This window comes from Cyanistes caeruleus, chromosome 24, assembly GCF_971803275.1.
Source record: "Cyanistes caeruleus chromosome 24, bCyaCae1.hap1.1, whole genome shotgun sequence".
Taxonomy (NCBI): domain Eukaryota; kingdom Metazoa; phylum Chordata; class Aves; order Passeriformes; family Paridae; genus Cyanistes; species Cyanistes caeruleus.
Genome location: NC_141724.1, coordinates 2,014,539 through 2,029,624, shown reverse-complemented (window position 1 = coordinate 2,029,624; position 15,086 = coordinate 2,014,539). Strand labels below are relative to the sequence as shown.

Here is a 15,086-nt window from a genome sequence, read left to right as displayed (position 1 = left end):
TGAGCCAGCCACGAGGGGGCGCCAACAGGGAGAGGGGCGTGGCCAAGGGATGACTGACGTGAAGAGGGCGTGGCCAAACAATGACAAATTGCGTTGGGGGTGTGGCCAAGGAATGACGGACGGGGTGGGGGCATGGGCAATTACTGAGAAATTACATTTGGGGCGTGGCCAAGGAATGACTGACGTGCAGGGGGCATGGCCAGAAAATGACGGACGTGGCGGGGACGTGGCTAATTAATGACAAATGAGATTTGGGGCGTGGTCAATGAATGACTGACGTGCAGGGGGCGGGGCCATTTATTACCGGTGTGGATTGGGGCGTGGCCAGAAAATGACGGACATGGCCAATTAATGAGAAATGAGGTTTGGGGCGTGGCCAAGGAATGACGGACGTGGTCAGGGTGTGGTGATTGGATGGGGGGTGGGGTTGAGCGCGTGGGCGTGGCCGAGGGGCGTGGCCTGGGTGTCACTTTTGGGGTGGGATCAACCCGAGGGGCGGGGCATGAGCGGGATGGAGGGAGGGGCTTTGAGAGGGGAGGGGTCAATGGGGCGGGGATTGGGGCGTGGCAAAGGTGGGGTCAGTGACAGGGAGGGGACATGGGCGTGACCACGGGGCAGGGGCGGGGTTGGTGTTTTTATGGACGGGGAAATCCGCACAATGGGCGTTCCTGGGTGCGATGTCCCCGCTCCGAGTGCCACCGGTGTCCCCGGGGCAAGGGACGGGCTTTTCCCTTCACAGCACAGCTCCGTTTTTCCCCCAAAAAAGCTCCGGTCCCGCTCGCCCCAGCGGGTTCGGTACAAACCCCGAGCAGGAAAAAAATCCCGGGAAAAACATCCCGGGAAAATCCCAGGAATTTTATGTAAATCAAAGCGTGATTGAACCATCGCTGCCTGAGGATTCGGAGGAGCTGAGACCTCCACAACCCCTCCAAGGCCATAAATAAATATTATTAATTATTATCGATACTTCCCTGATGCGCGCTGCCGGCAGCGACACTCAGCACTGCGAGGCTGTGACAGGGGTGGGTGACACACGGTGACACTCGGGGAACAGCCCCGGGCCGCCCTCTCCGCGCACCTTCAGCCCTGGGCTCTCTGTTTTTCATTTCGCTTTGGTTTTTATACATTTGAAACCTTTCCCCGGGCCTGGGTGTTTTGTTCTGGCCCCAAATCTCACTTTTCTCCCCGAGCGGAGGGGCTCGGTGAGGTTTGGTGGGGCTCAGCCCAAAGCCACCCCCAGGGACCCCAAAGCCACCCCCAGGGACCCCAAAGCCACCACAAGGACGGAGCTCGCTCCTGACCCCATCAGCAGCATCCGAGCGCTGCCCAAAACCTCCCGCACACCTGGATCCCCCTGGATCCCCCCTGGATCTCCCTGGATCTCCCTGAATCCCCCTGGATCTCCCTGAATCCCCCTGAGATCCCCCTGGATCCCCCTGGATCCCCCCTGGATCCCCCTGGATCTCCCTGGATCCCCCTGGATCTCTTTGGATCCCCCCTGGATCCACCTGGATCCACCCGCGACCCGCAGGGACTCGCCTCCTTTTCCCGAAACTCCCGGTGTCTCTCTCCCGGTGTCCCTCTCCCGGTGTCCCTCTCCCGGTGTCCCTCCCGGTGTCACTCCCGGTGTCACTCCCGGTGTCCCTCCCGGTGTCCCTCTCCCGGTGTCCCTCCCGGTGTCACTCCCGGTGTCCCTCTCCCGGTGTCCCTCCCGGTGTCCCTCCCGGTGTCACTCCCGGTGTCACTCCCGGCGTCCCTCTCCCGGTGTCCCTCCCGGTGTCACTCCCGGTGTCCCTCTCCCGGTGTCCCTCCCGGTGTCACTCCCGGTGTCCCTCTCCCGGTGTCACTCCCGGTGTCACTCCCGGTGTCCCTCTCCCGGTGTCACTCTCCCGGTGTCCCTCTCCCGGTGTCCCTCCCGGTGTCCCTCCCGGTGTCACTCCCGGTGTCCCTCCCGGTGTCCCTCTCCCGGTGTCCCTCCCGGTGTCCCTCCCGGTGTCCCTCCCGGTGTCACTCTCCCGGTGTCCCTCTCCCGGTGTCCCTCCCGGTGTCACTCTCCCGGTGTCCCTCTCCCGGTGTCCCTCCCGGTGTCCCTCTCCCGGTGTCACTCTCCCGGTGTCACTCCCGGTGTCACTCCCGGTGTCCCTCCCGGTGTCCCTCTCCCGGTGTCACTCCCGGTGTCCCTCCCGGTGTCACTCTCCCGGTGTCCCTCTCCCGGTGTCCCTCCCGGTGTCCCTCCCGGTGTCCCTCCCGGTGTCACTCCCGGTGTCCCTCTCCCGGTGTCCCTCCCGGTGTCACTCCCGGTGTCCCTCTCCCGGTGTCACTCCCGGTGTCACTCCCGGTGTCCCTCTCCCGGTGTCCCTCCCGGTGTCCCTCTCCCGGTGTCACTCCCGGTGTCCCTCTCCCGGTGTCACTCCCGGTGTCACTCCCGGTGTCCCTCTCCCGGTGTCACTCCCGGTGTCCCTCTCCCGGTGTCACTCCCGGTGTCACTCCCGGTGTCCCTCTCCCGGTGTCACTCCCGGTGTCCCTCTCCCGGTGTCACTCCCGGTGTCACTCCCGGTGTCCCTCTCCCGGTGTCCCTCCCGGTGTCCCTCTCCCGGTGTCCCTCTCCCGGTGTCCCTCCCGGTGTCCCTCCCGGTGTCCCTCCCGGTGTCCCTCCCGGCTCGCTGTTCCAATGGGATCGGCGGCGGCGGCCGAGCCCTCGGCGGGGCGGGGCGGGCCGGGAGCCGCCCCCGGCGGAGCCGCGGGACCCGCGGGCAGCGGAGCGGGGTAAGGGGCGCTGGGGGGCTCGGGGGTCCCGCCGGCAGCGCTCCCCGGGGCACGGGGGAGGGGGGGATCGGCCACCGGCAGCACCGGGCTCGGTGTCACCGCCGGGGCTGGGGGGCTGCACCGGAGCCTCCGCTCGTCCTTGGGCATCGCTTTGCTCCGGGACATCGGCACCGGCCGGTTCGCCCCGAAAGCGGCGAGCCCCGGTTCTGCACGGCCGCCGTGCGAGCCCCGGCTCCGGGAGCTTCCAGGTGTTTGTTCGCTCGGTCACCGGCGGCCAGCCCTGACCCTCGGCTGCGTTCCCGGCTGCCGCCGCTGTTGCTGGCTGACCTTGGGCCGGGCTGGCTCTCCGTGTGCTCGGCTGCACATGTGCTGCTCTCCCGCAGCCGCCGGGGACAAGCGCAGGAGCAGAAATGCCAAGCGAGGCTCGGGGAGGACGCTGCCCTCGCAGCGAGGGACAGAGCCAGGGCTCCGTTTCCTTGCGGTGCCTTTGGGGTGACAGCACTGGTGGCATTTGCGCAAAATTGGGTTGACAGGGCAGTGGCAGTGCCCCACAGCGCTGCTCTGCCAGCTGGGGCATCACCACTGCCCCAAATCGGGGAAACTGAGGAGCTCCAAGAACTTCCCCAAGGCTGATCTGCTCAGATCTCCTCGGTGCTGGGCTCCATCTCCGCACCTTCCAGCCCTCTGGCCGTGCTTTTATTCCTGCTGCCAGCCCGGCAGCAGGGCTGTGCTCCCTGAGGAGTGAAGGGTTTCATTCAGCTCTCCTGAGTGGGGACGGGCCGCAGGGATGGAGATCCCCGAGCTGCTCTGCAGGAGCTGGGTGGAAAATCAGGTTTTTACACGCTGGGAGAGGTAAACAGGAGCCTTTGGTAGCCAGAGGGGGGAGGCTTTCCCCGCAGAAAGAGGAGACGCAGAAGAAAAGACAAAAGATCCTAAAACTGGAGCGAAAGAAGGTGTGGAACTGCCTGGAAGGGGTTGTTCAGAGCACAGATTTGGGCTGTGATGAAAATTCCAAGCCTGGAGGCTGAGATTGGCCTGAACACCTTTTTAGCTCTGGTGTGAGCGGTGACAGTCCCTGCTCACTGGGACCCGCCGGGCTGGACACACCGGGAGGACCCTGCAGCTCGTTCCTGGCAGGTTTGGGGGCCATTTCCTAAGGAGAAGAGCATTTATGTGACATCCAGAGTGCTCAAAAATTCCCTCTGGCAGCTCTCAGGACCCTGGGGAGCGCTGATAACAGGGACTGGCCCGACTGGTTTGCAGCTCCACAGAAATCTGATGGAAAAGGCTCTTAAGGGACTTGGACCAAGCTTTTCTTTCCTCTGGAAACTCCATTTCTGCATTAAATACAAACAGATCCCTGCGCCCCGGGTGCTTCGGTGCTGCAGAGCAGGATGGGGACAGGGACACTGTGTGGCTGCTCTGGGGGTCCTTGGGCACCTCCCTGAGCCCCAGCAGGGTCTGGGGGCTCTGTGACAGCGACCAGCGACCCCCGAGCGCACCCAGCTCCTCCTGGAGCTCTGTCCCCGCTGTCTGCAAACGCCGTTCGTGTCCTCAGGAGCCCCGGAGCTGAGCCTGGCCGGGCTCTCTGAGCCGGGGCTGGGGCTGGGCAGACCTGCCCGGACAGAACCGCGGCGTGCTGGGGCTCCCAGCGCTGCCGAGCATCCCCAGGCGGGGCAGCAGCACCTGGAGCTGGCTCCTTCCTACCTGTGCAGGTGGGGAGCTTTAACCGTGGCTGTGCCAGGGCCTGCCCGCATTCACAGCCTGGAGAAGGCACAGAATCCTCTCCCGGGTCACAAGGAGCCCCTGGCTAACCCGGACTCATCCCCTGCGCCACCCAGCAGCGCAGAGCTGCCCTCCGGCACAGGGAGGTTCCTCCGGGTGTGTTTTTACCCCCATGAACTCCCCAGAATTTGGGGGGAATCTGTCTCGGAGGAAAACGGCCAGCCCGTGTTTTTTCTCTTTAAAAACAAAGGCGCTGCCAGGCTCTGCTGTTTTCTTTTCAGCTCTGTTAAAAGGTTGAGGTTTGCTGTTTGGAAATAACCTCGGTGTGCCGTTCCCTTGCAGATGAACGGAGCATCCCCCAGCTGAGCTCCTGTGGGGAGGCACCGAATGGTCTCTGTGAGCTGCCAGGACCTGCTGCCCTCCCCGAGCAGCCCTTCCCTGCTCGGGAGCTTGGCCAGCGCCCTGCAGTGCAGGATGCCACCGTCCCTTCTGCCAGGTGACACGGAGGGCTCTGGCCACGTCCTGGCGAGCAGCACCGGGGGTGCCAAGGGCGAGCCCCCCAAAGCCCAGCTCAGCGAGGCTCAGCTCAGGCTGCCCGACTTCTGCCTCTCCCAGAGCTTCATCCCCACGCTGGAGGAGATCGAGGAGTTCCTCAGGGAGAAGGCAGAGCTCCCCAGGGATGGAGCAGGAGATCCTCACCCCGCGGGGTGGAATGAGGAGAGCGAAGCTGAGCTCGGCTGCGGGGCGCACGGAGGAGGAGGAGGAGGAGGAAGAGGAGGAGGAGGTGGAGGAAGAGGAGGAGGAGGAGGAGGAGGAGGAGGTGGAGGACACGTCCCAAACGCTGCGGGGACAGCTGCCGGTGACCAGGCAGTCCCCGTTATCCTGCAGCTCCAGCCTCTCCCGACGGACAGCATCACCCCCCAGGCTGGGGGTGTCAGGGTGGCCCAGCTGCTGATCAGCCTGCAGACCCCAAACCCTCCCCTCCTCCCTCAGCTCCAGCCCCCCGGCACCATCCTGGACCAAAAGTACGTCCGAATCGCCCCTCTGCCGGTGGCCACGGGGCCGGGGGACGCGCAGGAGGCCGAGGCAGCCCCCGGGTACCAGCAGGGTCCCCCATCCCTGCTCCGCATCCACCGCTGCTCCCACCCGGGCTGCGGGAAGGTTTATTCCAAGAGCTCCCACCTGAAGGCTCATTTCCGCCGGCACACGGGGGAGAAGCCCTACACCTGTGGCTGGCCCGACTGCGGCTGGAGGTGAGTGAGGCTCCCCCAGGGTGGAATCTCCAGGGGGAATCCACAGCCCCAAGGAAAACCAGCCTTCCCTCCCCTGCTCAGGGCTGGATGTGGAGCTCCAGGAAAGCATTCCCACCCAGGCTCCTGGCCCCTGGCCCCTGCCAGCCTGAGCTCTTTTCCCAAAAAACCAATTCCAGTGCCTGGGCCGGAAGGTTCCAGCAGGGAAAAACAAATGGAGGAAGTAGGTGGACAGCGTCCTTTGAGAGCAAGGGAAAGAAAACTCAGGTCTGAGTGGGTGAATTCTTTCCCATTTCCAAATCCTTGGAGGGGTCGATCTCGGGACCTGGTTCCTCTGGTTCCTCTGGTTCCTCTGGTACCCAGGAGGCTGCGGCAGGGACAGAGCTGGGGCTGTGCCGGGGTCACTGGATCCAGCATTCCCACTTTTCCCGCAGGTTCTCCCGCTCGGATGAGCTCTCCCGCCACAAGCGCTCCCACTCCGGGCTCAAGCCCTACCAGTGCACAGCCTGTGAGAAGAAGTTTGCCCGCAGTGACCACTTGGCCAAGCACCTGAAGATCCACCGGGGCCAGCCCTGCGGCCCACGGACGCTTCCAGGGGGGAGCAGGAGTTAATTCCTGCTGCTCATCCCTGCCAGCGAGGCCGGGAGGTGCCAGCAGCTGAGGGAGGAGGGGGAAGTGACCCCTGAACAAGCGACAGGAGATTCGGTTGTCCCTCCTTTCACCGGTGGTGAAATTCCTGAGCTGTTTCTGGCTCTCTTTGAAATACAAGTGATGGAAATCGGCCTGGATTTGGGCTGTGTGTGGGACAGTCAGGCTGTAAAACTGGGATCAGGCGTTTCAGAATCCCAGAATTTGGGATTTGGGTCGGGAGGGACCCCCGAGCTCATCCCATTGGCAGGGACACCTCCCACCATCCCAGGCTGCTCCAGCTTGGCCTTGGACACATCCAGGGATGGAGCAGCCACAGATTTTCCGGGAATTCCATCCCAGCCCCTCCTGACCCTCACAGGGAGGGATTCATTCCCAATATCCCATCCAACCCTCCCCTCTGGCAGGGGGAACCATTCCCTGCGTGCTGTCCCTGCATCCCTGATGGAACAGGGATGGTTGGGGGTCCATGGGGGCTGGAACAGATATTGAAACTTTCCAGTGTGGTTGTTTTGTCCCTAAATCTGCTTCACTTTGCTGCTGGGGGTCTCCCAGCTGGCTGGCTCCCTCCTCTGCGTGCTTGAGAGGGACAGGAGATGGATTTTGTGGAGCCCCAAAGGGAGCAGGAGAGCAGAAAGCAGCGCCAGCAGAGCCCTTTCCAGCACAGAAGGACATTCCCAAGGAGAGACGGGCGCGTGAGGAGCCCGGAGGAGCTGAGAGCTCCTGCCAGGGGAGCAGAGCAGGCTGCAGACGTCGTCCTCCTCCCCCTATTTGCCTTTTGGTTAATTAAAGGCCAGCTCCTCGCCTCGGTGCCAGCTCCCCGAGCTTCTGCAAACATCTGGGAGGGAACCAGGTGCTTGTACAAACACGGGATGGGCGTCAGGAGCTGATTTCCACGGGGCTGTGCTGGATTTTGGTGCCTGCAGGCTCTGGGCTCTGCTCTGCTGCCCCAAGGAGCTGCCCTTGAGCTGCCGTGGTGAAGAGTTGTAAGCAGAACAGGTCAGGGAGATGGGATCAGCCCTTCTCTGGAGGTCAGGGGTTGTTCCCTGTTGGGACAAGGGACAAGCTGGAGTGCTGGAGGTGCTCCAAGGGTGGGACACCAAGGTTCTGGCTGGGAAGGGATCCCTGGGATGGAGCTGGAGATGTTGGTGTTGGTGTCCCAGCAGCGTGGCTGCAGGGGAAGACGAGCAGGGCGGCTGAAAATCGTTTATTCATTAAAGATTTTTACTCTGAAATATTTGGGGAGGCTCAGGCAGCCCCTGGGGGAGCCGGAGATGGACGGGGCAGGGCCCTGCCCTCCTCTGAGGCTGCACTGAGGGGTCATCATCATCCCACAATGTCCTGGATTCTCCTGCAGTCACTGCAGGGGCCCCAGTCCAGCCTGGGGTGTGTCTGCGTGTGCCCAGGTGTGCCCAGGTGTGCCCCAGGTGTGCCCCAGGTGTGCCCAGGTGTGCCCCAGGTGTGCTCCAGGTGTGCTCCAGGTGTGCTCCAGGTCTGATCAGGTGTACCCAAGTGTGCCCAGGTGTGTCCAGGTGTGCCCCAGGTGTGTCCAGATGTGCCCAGGTGTATCCAGGTGTGCCCCAGGTGTGTCCAGATGTGCCCAGGTGTACCCAGGTATACCCAGGTGTACCCAGGTGTATCCAGGTGTGATCAGGTGTGTCCAGCTGTGCTCCAGGTGTGCCCAGGTGTGTCCAAGTGTGCCCCAGATGTACCCCAGGTGTGCCCCAGGTATACCCAGATGTGCCCAGGTGTGCCCAGGTGTGCCCAGGTGTGCCCAGCTGTGCCCAGCTGTGCGCCAGGAGCACAGCCCAGCTCGGGGTGCTGCTGCAGGAGGAGCAGGCAGCTCTGTCCCAGCCCATTTGGGGCTGCCTTTTGTTCCAGTGCCTTCTCTCCTGCCCGGGGTTGGCTCCGTGCCCCCTTTGCCGCGGGGCTCTGCGCACAGGCCCCGTGCCAGCCTGACTCACGCCCCTCTCGTGCTTTTACCTGTCCCCCTGAGCTCCTCTCCCTCGCCCCAGACTCTCCCAGCCCTCCCTGCTCGCCCTGGGCCTGCCCTGTCCTGCCTCCCTCTGCTCCCAGCCGCAGGCAAACGGGAGCTGCAAGAGTCTCCAGATTTTGGAGTGAGAAGATTCGGGTCCTGTCCTCAATCCAATCCATCTCAGCTCTCCAGAGGGTCCCTGCTGCTCCTGGGGTGGCTCTGCCGTGGAAGACGGGGCTGGGAGCGCTGGGAGAAGGGACTCGGAGCTCCCCTGGTTTGTTTTGCCGTCCCTTCCACAAAGGGAGAGGAGATATTTTTATAAAATAAACCACGCTAGATCCGTATCTCTCGTGTGATGCCTGCTGGAGTCTCACCTGCTTCCCTCTGGGGATGCCTTAGGAGGTTTGCTGAGGGCTCTGAAATTACCTCTCCTCTGCTCCTGGATCTGCTCCACAGGAATATTCCCGGTGGCAGCAGCAGGGATGGGGCTCCCACAGCTCCGGGGCTGCCGGGAGGTGACACAAGTGTCACCGTGCTCACCGGGCCCTGGGCGGTGCTGAGCAGGAGCAGGGACCTGGGCTGGCTCTGGGCTCCCTGCTGGAGGAGTGGGAATGAGAGGAGAGGGAATGAGAGGAGTGGGAATGGCAGGAATGGGAATGGCAGGAGTGGGAATGAGAGGAGTGGGAATGGAATGGAAGAAGCAGGAATGGCAGGAGCGGGAATGAGAGGAGGGGAATAGCAGGAGGGGAATAGCGGGAGTGAGGATGGAATGACAGGAGGGGACTGCCAGGAGCAGGGATGGAAGGAGTGAGGATGGAATGTCAGGAATAGGGTTGGAAGGAGGAGGGATGGCAGGAGGGGACTGGGATGGCAGGAGGGGACTGGCAGGAGCAGGGATGGCAGGAGCAGGGATGGCAGGAGGGGACTGGAATGGCAGGAGGGGACTGCCAGGAGCAGGGATGGCAGGAGGGGACTGGAATGGCAGGAGGGGACTGCCAGGAGCCAGCTCCCAGCTCTGCAGCCCGCAGGCTGCCAGGTTGCTAAGCAGAGCTTTTGAAGAACCGCACACAGCCGGGAGTTGTGGCAGGGCAGGACGTGGGAGAGCACAAAGAGAAGCTCAGGCGCTGTTGCTAAATTTGCAGCTGGGGCTGTGGGGAAAGCAGGAGCAGCAGAGCCCTCGCAGTGACAGCAGTGACATCCCCGGGCTGCCCACGTGCAGCTCGTGCTGGCTGCTCATCCTGCAGGGCCGCTGCAAATCCTGCCTCAAAACCCCTGTGCAAATCCTTCCTTCCTTCCTTCCTTCCTTCCTTCCTTCCTTCCTTCCTTCCTTCCTTCCTTCCTTCCTTCCTTCCTTCCTTCCTTCCTTCCTTCCTTCCTTCCTTCCTTCCTTCCTTCCTTCCTTCCTTCCTTCCTTCCTTCCTTCCTTCCTTCCTTCCTTCCTTCCTTCCTTCCTTCCTTCCTTCCTTCCTTCCTTCCTTCCTTCCTTCCTTCCTTCCTTCCTTCCTTCCTTCCTTCCTTCCTTCCTTCCTTCCTTCCTTCCTTCCTTCCTTCCTTCCTTCCTTCCTTCCTTCCTTCCTTCCTTCCTTCCTTCCTTCCTTCCTTCCTTCCTTCCTTCCTTCCTTCCTTCCTTCCTTCCTTCCTTCCTTCCTTCCTTCCTTCCTTCCTTCCTTCCTTCCTTCCTTCCTTCCTTCCTTCCTTCCTTCCTTCCTTCCTTCCTTCCTTCCTTCCTTCCTTCCTTCCTTCCTTCCTTCCTTCCTTCCTTCCTTCCTTCCTTCCTTCCTTCCTTCCTTCCTTCCTTCCTTCCTTCCTTCCTTCCTTCCTTCCTTCCTTCCTTCCTTCCTTCCTCCCTCCCTCCCTTCCTTCCTCCCTCCCTCCCTCCCTCCCTCCCTCCCTCCCTCCCCCCCCCCCCCTAATAAAGTCAGAACTGGATTTTTATTAATGATTCTCCCTTCCAGGTTTCAGTTTTATTGGGGGGAAATGCAGTTCTTGGAGGGATTCAGCAGCAGAATTTGGGAGCTTGGGTTTTCCTAGGAGAGCAGGGAAGGGTTTTTGTGGGAATGGGATGTGAAAATCAGACAGGGACAAAACTCAGAGAGCTCCTGGCCCTGAGTGACAAAAGGTGGGAGCTGGTGGTGGGCAACACCTGGAGAAGCTTTGAAATGAGAAAAAAAAAGGGACAGGAGCCCCTCTTTGGGTCACACACATCCCAGGAGAAACCCCAAACTCTCCTGGAGCCATCACTGAGTGTAAAACACCACAAAATTTGCGTTTATCCTGGCCTGGAGCTGCAGGAGCTCCCCCCAGGGCTGGGAGGGGTTAATGAACAATGGCGTTAATGAACAATGGGGGTTAATTAAACAGCTGGCTGGGCTGGGGGAATGATTCCCTGATCAATAATTCCCAATATTTCCCAAATCAGCTTGGGGCAGGGAAGGAACATCTCGGTGTAGGCCAGGCCTGATGAGCCACGTTTGTCCCTGCCAGTGGTGACCCCAGAGCTCATCCTCACCACGGATTTGGGATCCACCTTTCCTGGGAGCTGCTCTCCAGCACAGGTAAAACACTTTCTTTCCCAAGATTTGGCCCAAAATGCCTTTTCTGAGGGGAGATTTCCTGTGGAGGAGGATGAGGGTGACGAGGCCTGGTCAGGTTCATCGAGGCCTGGTCAGCCATGGCTGCCACGGGAAAGGTTCATCCTTCCCAGAAAATCCCAGATAAAGCCTCTCTTAGCGAGGAGGGAATCAGAGCCGTGATTCCACATCCCCAGATCTGTTTCTCTTTTGGAAATGTTGGGTTTTTTTTCTCCTCTGTGAATGAATTCCCCCGAATTCCACCCAAGCACAGTTTCGCACCTCAGCTATTTCGGGCCTGGGCTTGTTTGCACAAACAGCAGGCTCTGAAATGAGATTATTTTATTTTATTTTTTAGATGTCGTTTCCATGTGGTTTCCAGCTGGTCAGGTGAGGAGAAGCAGGCAGGAATTCCAATCGGGATGTGGGAATTTCAGGAGGGGGAATTGTGCATTTAGCAGGAGAAGTAACACAGTGGGAAGGAGTTTGTGTAATAACCAAAATTCCAGGGCTGAACCTCAAACCACCTCCGAGCTGGGATGAGGCAGAGGAGAAGAAATTCCAGCAGAAATTCCAGCCTTTCTCCTGCTCCTCACGGTGTGCTGGAGTTCCCATGGAACTGGGTGATATCCTGGTTTTTCCTGAAGTGAAATTTGGAGTGTTGACGGCTGCTGGGTGATCTGGGCATCACCAAGTGCTGGTTGGTGAAATATTTCATTTTGGAGATTTTATTCCGTCTCCCTCTGGCTGCTGGGGAAGATTTGGAATTGTCCCATTGAGTGGGGATGGAGGTTTTTGGACTGGAATAATCTCCCTGCTGTGGATGCTGAATTTCCTCTCTCCCTTTTATCTACCCTGAAAATACAACCACAGGAGCTGGGAGCTTTTTTCTGGAGGAAAATATTCAGAAATAAAGGTTTGAAACCAGCAGAGATCTGTGGCTTCTGGAGAGCAGGAAACACAGAGAAATGGGGGAAAAAAAAAACCAGTGCAAAAAAGGCTTTATTGGGTCTGAAAAATCAGAGATTTTGGGCGTGGAAGGGAACACAGGGATGGGAACTGATTTATTTCTCCTGGCACTTCAAGGTGCTCCTAAAAACAAAGGCTGCTGGTGTTTGTGGGTCCCTCAGAGCCTTGGAATATTCCATGGGCACCCAGCAGAGTCTTTGGGATTTTGGAGAGGCGATGATTTCCCCCGTGAGGATCCCAAAACCGGGAACCGAGGCCTTGGTGAGGGCCTGGCCTGCTGGAGCTGTCCCTGGGGTGGGAACGGGATCAGTTTTTAACATTTAACATTCCCTCCAACCCAAGCCAGGCTGGAATCCTGAATCCAGAATACAGAAATCCCTGAGAGAGCAGCAACCAGCGGCTTTTCCTCGTGAAATCCCCAAAACCAACCAAACCCTTCCCCTGACCCAAAGGCTTTTCCTGCCCCAGGGGCACAAAATCTCCCAGAGCTGCTCTGTTCATTCCGTGGATTTTGGATTCCTGGTGCTTGGATTAAAATAGAAGCTCCAGTGCTGGGCAGGCTCTGCTCAGCTGCTGCATCACGTCCTGGCTTTTCCCTGTGCTCCCCATTCCCTCCTGACGCCCTCTCCAGCCACCAGGCAGAGCCCTGGGGAAGGCTTTGGATAAGTTTTGGAATTCCCTGCCTGCCCTGAGTTTTCCTGGGGGCTCTGTATCCCTCCACCACTCTCACAAAATCCATTTTCCACCTCGATTAACATTCACCAGAAATCCCCAATTAAATTATGTTTATTTTCCCCTTTTCTGCTGCTTCTTCCCCATTAAAACAGGAGCTGTTTACACAGGAGCTGCTTTCCTAAAACCTCTTTCCATGAAGCTTTTATCTTTTTTTTTTTTTTTCCCCTCCCAAACCCTGCTTGATTTTTATTCCATCCCTTTGTCTGTCCTATATTTTTTTTTCTCCCTGGCTGATGCTATCTAAGATAGGAACAAGCCCACGTTGAATTGCAAACACCCGGCAGTGGGAGCAGAACAAAACGGGAGTTGCACAAAGTAGGAAATTTCTTATCCCCTAAAAAAAAAATAAAAATTAAAAAGAAGAAGTTGATTGTCACTGGAGCCACCCCCGTGATGCAGCTTTAGGAGCTTTGGGGTTGATTTTTGGGTGCTGCCCCTCTCTGTGTTGGTTTTTTTGGGTTTTTTTTGGATTCAGCTCCTGCAATTTTTCCCCTGAGTGCCAAAATTTTGGGGGGTGCTGGCGGATTTTGCCAGTGGGGAGCGGAGACAAAGCCAGGGGAGATGTGGAGTGGTGGAGCTGTGCCCTTTGCATCCCCAAATGAGACTTTTCCATCCCCAAAGGTGATTTTTTTTATCCCCAAAGGAGATATTTTCGTCCTCAAAAGAGATTTTTTCATCCTCAAAAGAGATTTTTCCATCCCCAAAGGTGATTTTTCCATCCCCAAAGATTTTTTTCATCCCCAAAGGAGACTTTTCCATCCCCAAGGAGATTTTTCCATTCCCAAAGGAGATTTTTTTATCCCCAAGGGAGATTTTTCCATCCCCAAAGGAGATTTTTTCATCCTCAAAGTTGATTTTTCCATCCCCAAAGGTGATTTTTCCATCCCCAAAGGAGATTTTTCCATCCCCAAGGAGATTTTTCCATCCCCAAGGAGATTTTTTCATCCCCAAAGGTGATTTTTTCATCCCCAAAGGAGATTTTTCTTCCTTTCCTTCTCCTCCCTGCTTGGTCCCTTTCGCTGTTTTTGTTTTTTATTTAAAAGAAGAGCTGGGAAAAACACAAAAAAAAATTCTCTTAACTGCTGGATTTTAAAAGAAAATGAGCTCCTGTAGATGGATAAATAATTGTCAGCCTGGCTGAAAACTTCCCCTCTCCCTGGGCTTTGGAATTCCTGTCCTTCCTCAAATCCTAAACTCTCTGGTTTTCCTTGTTTTTATCTCCCTCCTGCTTTTTATTTTATTTTATTTTATTTTTATTTTATTGAGAAAGTTCTGATGAAGAAGAGCTGGAGAGGAGCTTTGGAAAAGGGCCTGGAGCGCCGGGACACAGGGAATGGAATAAATGGGATTTTTGGGAAGGAATTTCCTGGCTGAGAGGAGCTGGGATTGGAATTCCCATCCTCTGGAAGTGTCCCAGGAGCTGGGATTGGAATTCCCATCCTCAGGAAGTGTCCCAGGAGCTGGGATTGGAATTCCCATCCTCTGGAAGTGTCCCAGGAGCTGGGATTGGAATTCCCATCCTCTGGAAGTGTCCCAGGAGCTGGGACTGGAATTCCCATCCTCTGGAAGTGTCCCAGGAGCAGCTTCCCGGCCTTAATGAGCTGCTGAATCCCCCTGGAAAAAAATCGGGAAAAAAACCTGGGATGAAAAACATCGGGAAAAAAAAACCTGGGAATACCCAACATCAGCCTTGGCTGAGCCTCAGCCCGCCCTGGGGCTGATTCCAGGTGGGATCTGGAATGTTCTGGTGCCCTCCGCGTTCTCCAGGCAGAGCAGGAACCTTGGGAAGAGGAATTTTAAGTCTGGTTTTCTCAGAACTGGGAAAAAAATTGGGAAAAAATGGGAGAAACTGGGGAAAAAAGTGGGAAAAAGTGGGGAAAACTGGGAAAAAATGGGGGGAAAGTGAGGAAAAGTGGAAAAACTGGGAAAAAACTGGGAAAAACTGGGAAAACTGGGAAAAGCTTGGAAAAAAATGTAAAAAAAAGGGGAAAAACTGGGAAAACTAGGAAAAACTGGGGAAAACTGGGAGAAACTGGGAGAAACTGGGAGTCCCAATCCCAGGGAGAGACAGCAGAGGGAAAAGAGAGTCCCCTGCTCCCCTCGTCTCGCTTCACCGGCGATCTCCGCGCGTCTAAATCGCTTCTCCTTGGATTTATTTGGAAAATCCAGGAGTTTTGGACATTTTGAACCGTTTTGAGGCGCTGCTCCCCTGTCCTCCCTCAGCATCCCGGGAGGCGGGAAGCTCTTCCAGGCTGTCCCCCGGGATCAGGGAGGGGTGGGAGAGGCGGGGGATGCCCTGCCCGGGCTGCCGGGGATCCGGGAGCTGTGGGAGAGGCGGGGGATGCCCTGCCCGGGCTGCCGGGCTCCGCTCCGGGGCCGGGCCCGCGCACATGGCCCGGCCCGGGCACCGGGACCGCGCGTCCTCCCGCCGCCATGGCCCCGCCCCCT

General features: G+C 58.2%; 1 protein-coding gene and 1 long non-coding RNA gene across 6 annotated transcripts; both read left to right on the top strand.

The window, feature by feature from the left end:
- Positions 1 to 2,709: 2,709 nt before the first annotated feature.
- Positions 2,710 to 8,708, top strand: LOC111944502 (Krueppel-like factor 15). 5 transcript variants are annotated; one of them, XR_015279035.1, is made up of 6 exons: positions 2,710 to 2,766; positions 4,834 to 5,275; positions 5,312 to 5,744; positions 6,176 to 7,848; positions 7,974 to 8,074; positions 8,128 to 8,708. XR_015279035.1 is itself a non-coding variant. In XM_086861991.1 (5 exons), exons 2-5 carry the CDS (start codon positions 4,879 to 4,881, stop codon positions 6,191 to 6,193), a joined length of 936 nt encoding a protein of 311 aa, XP_086718117.1. In that variant the 5' UTR covers positions 2,714 to 2,766; positions 4,834 to 4,878; the 3' UTR covers positions 6,194 to 6,329. The 5 variants fall into 5 exon arrangements, 3 of the variants coding, with proteins under 3 accessions (XP_086718117.1, XP_086718116.1, XP_086718115.1); XR_015279034.1 differs by having other exon boundaries at positions 2,714 to 2,766; positions 6,176 to 7,837; positions 7,933 to 8,708; XM_086861991.1 differs by lacking the exons at positions 7,974 to 8,074; positions 8,128 to 8,708 and adding an exon at positions 5,921 to 6,008 and having other exon boundaries at positions 2,714 to 2,766; positions 6,176 to 6,329.
- A 2,084-nt stretch (positions 8,709 to 10,792) lies between these two features.
- LOC111939858 (uncharacterized) lies at positions 10,793 to 11,530 on the top strand. The gene is made up of 3 exons (XR_002869360.2): positions 10,793 to 10,919; positions 11,293 to 11,324; positions 11,444 to 11,530. It is a non-coding gene; the product is annotated as an uncharacterized LOC111939858 (long non-coding RNA).
- Positions 11,531 to 15,086: the final 3,556 nt, after the last annotated feature.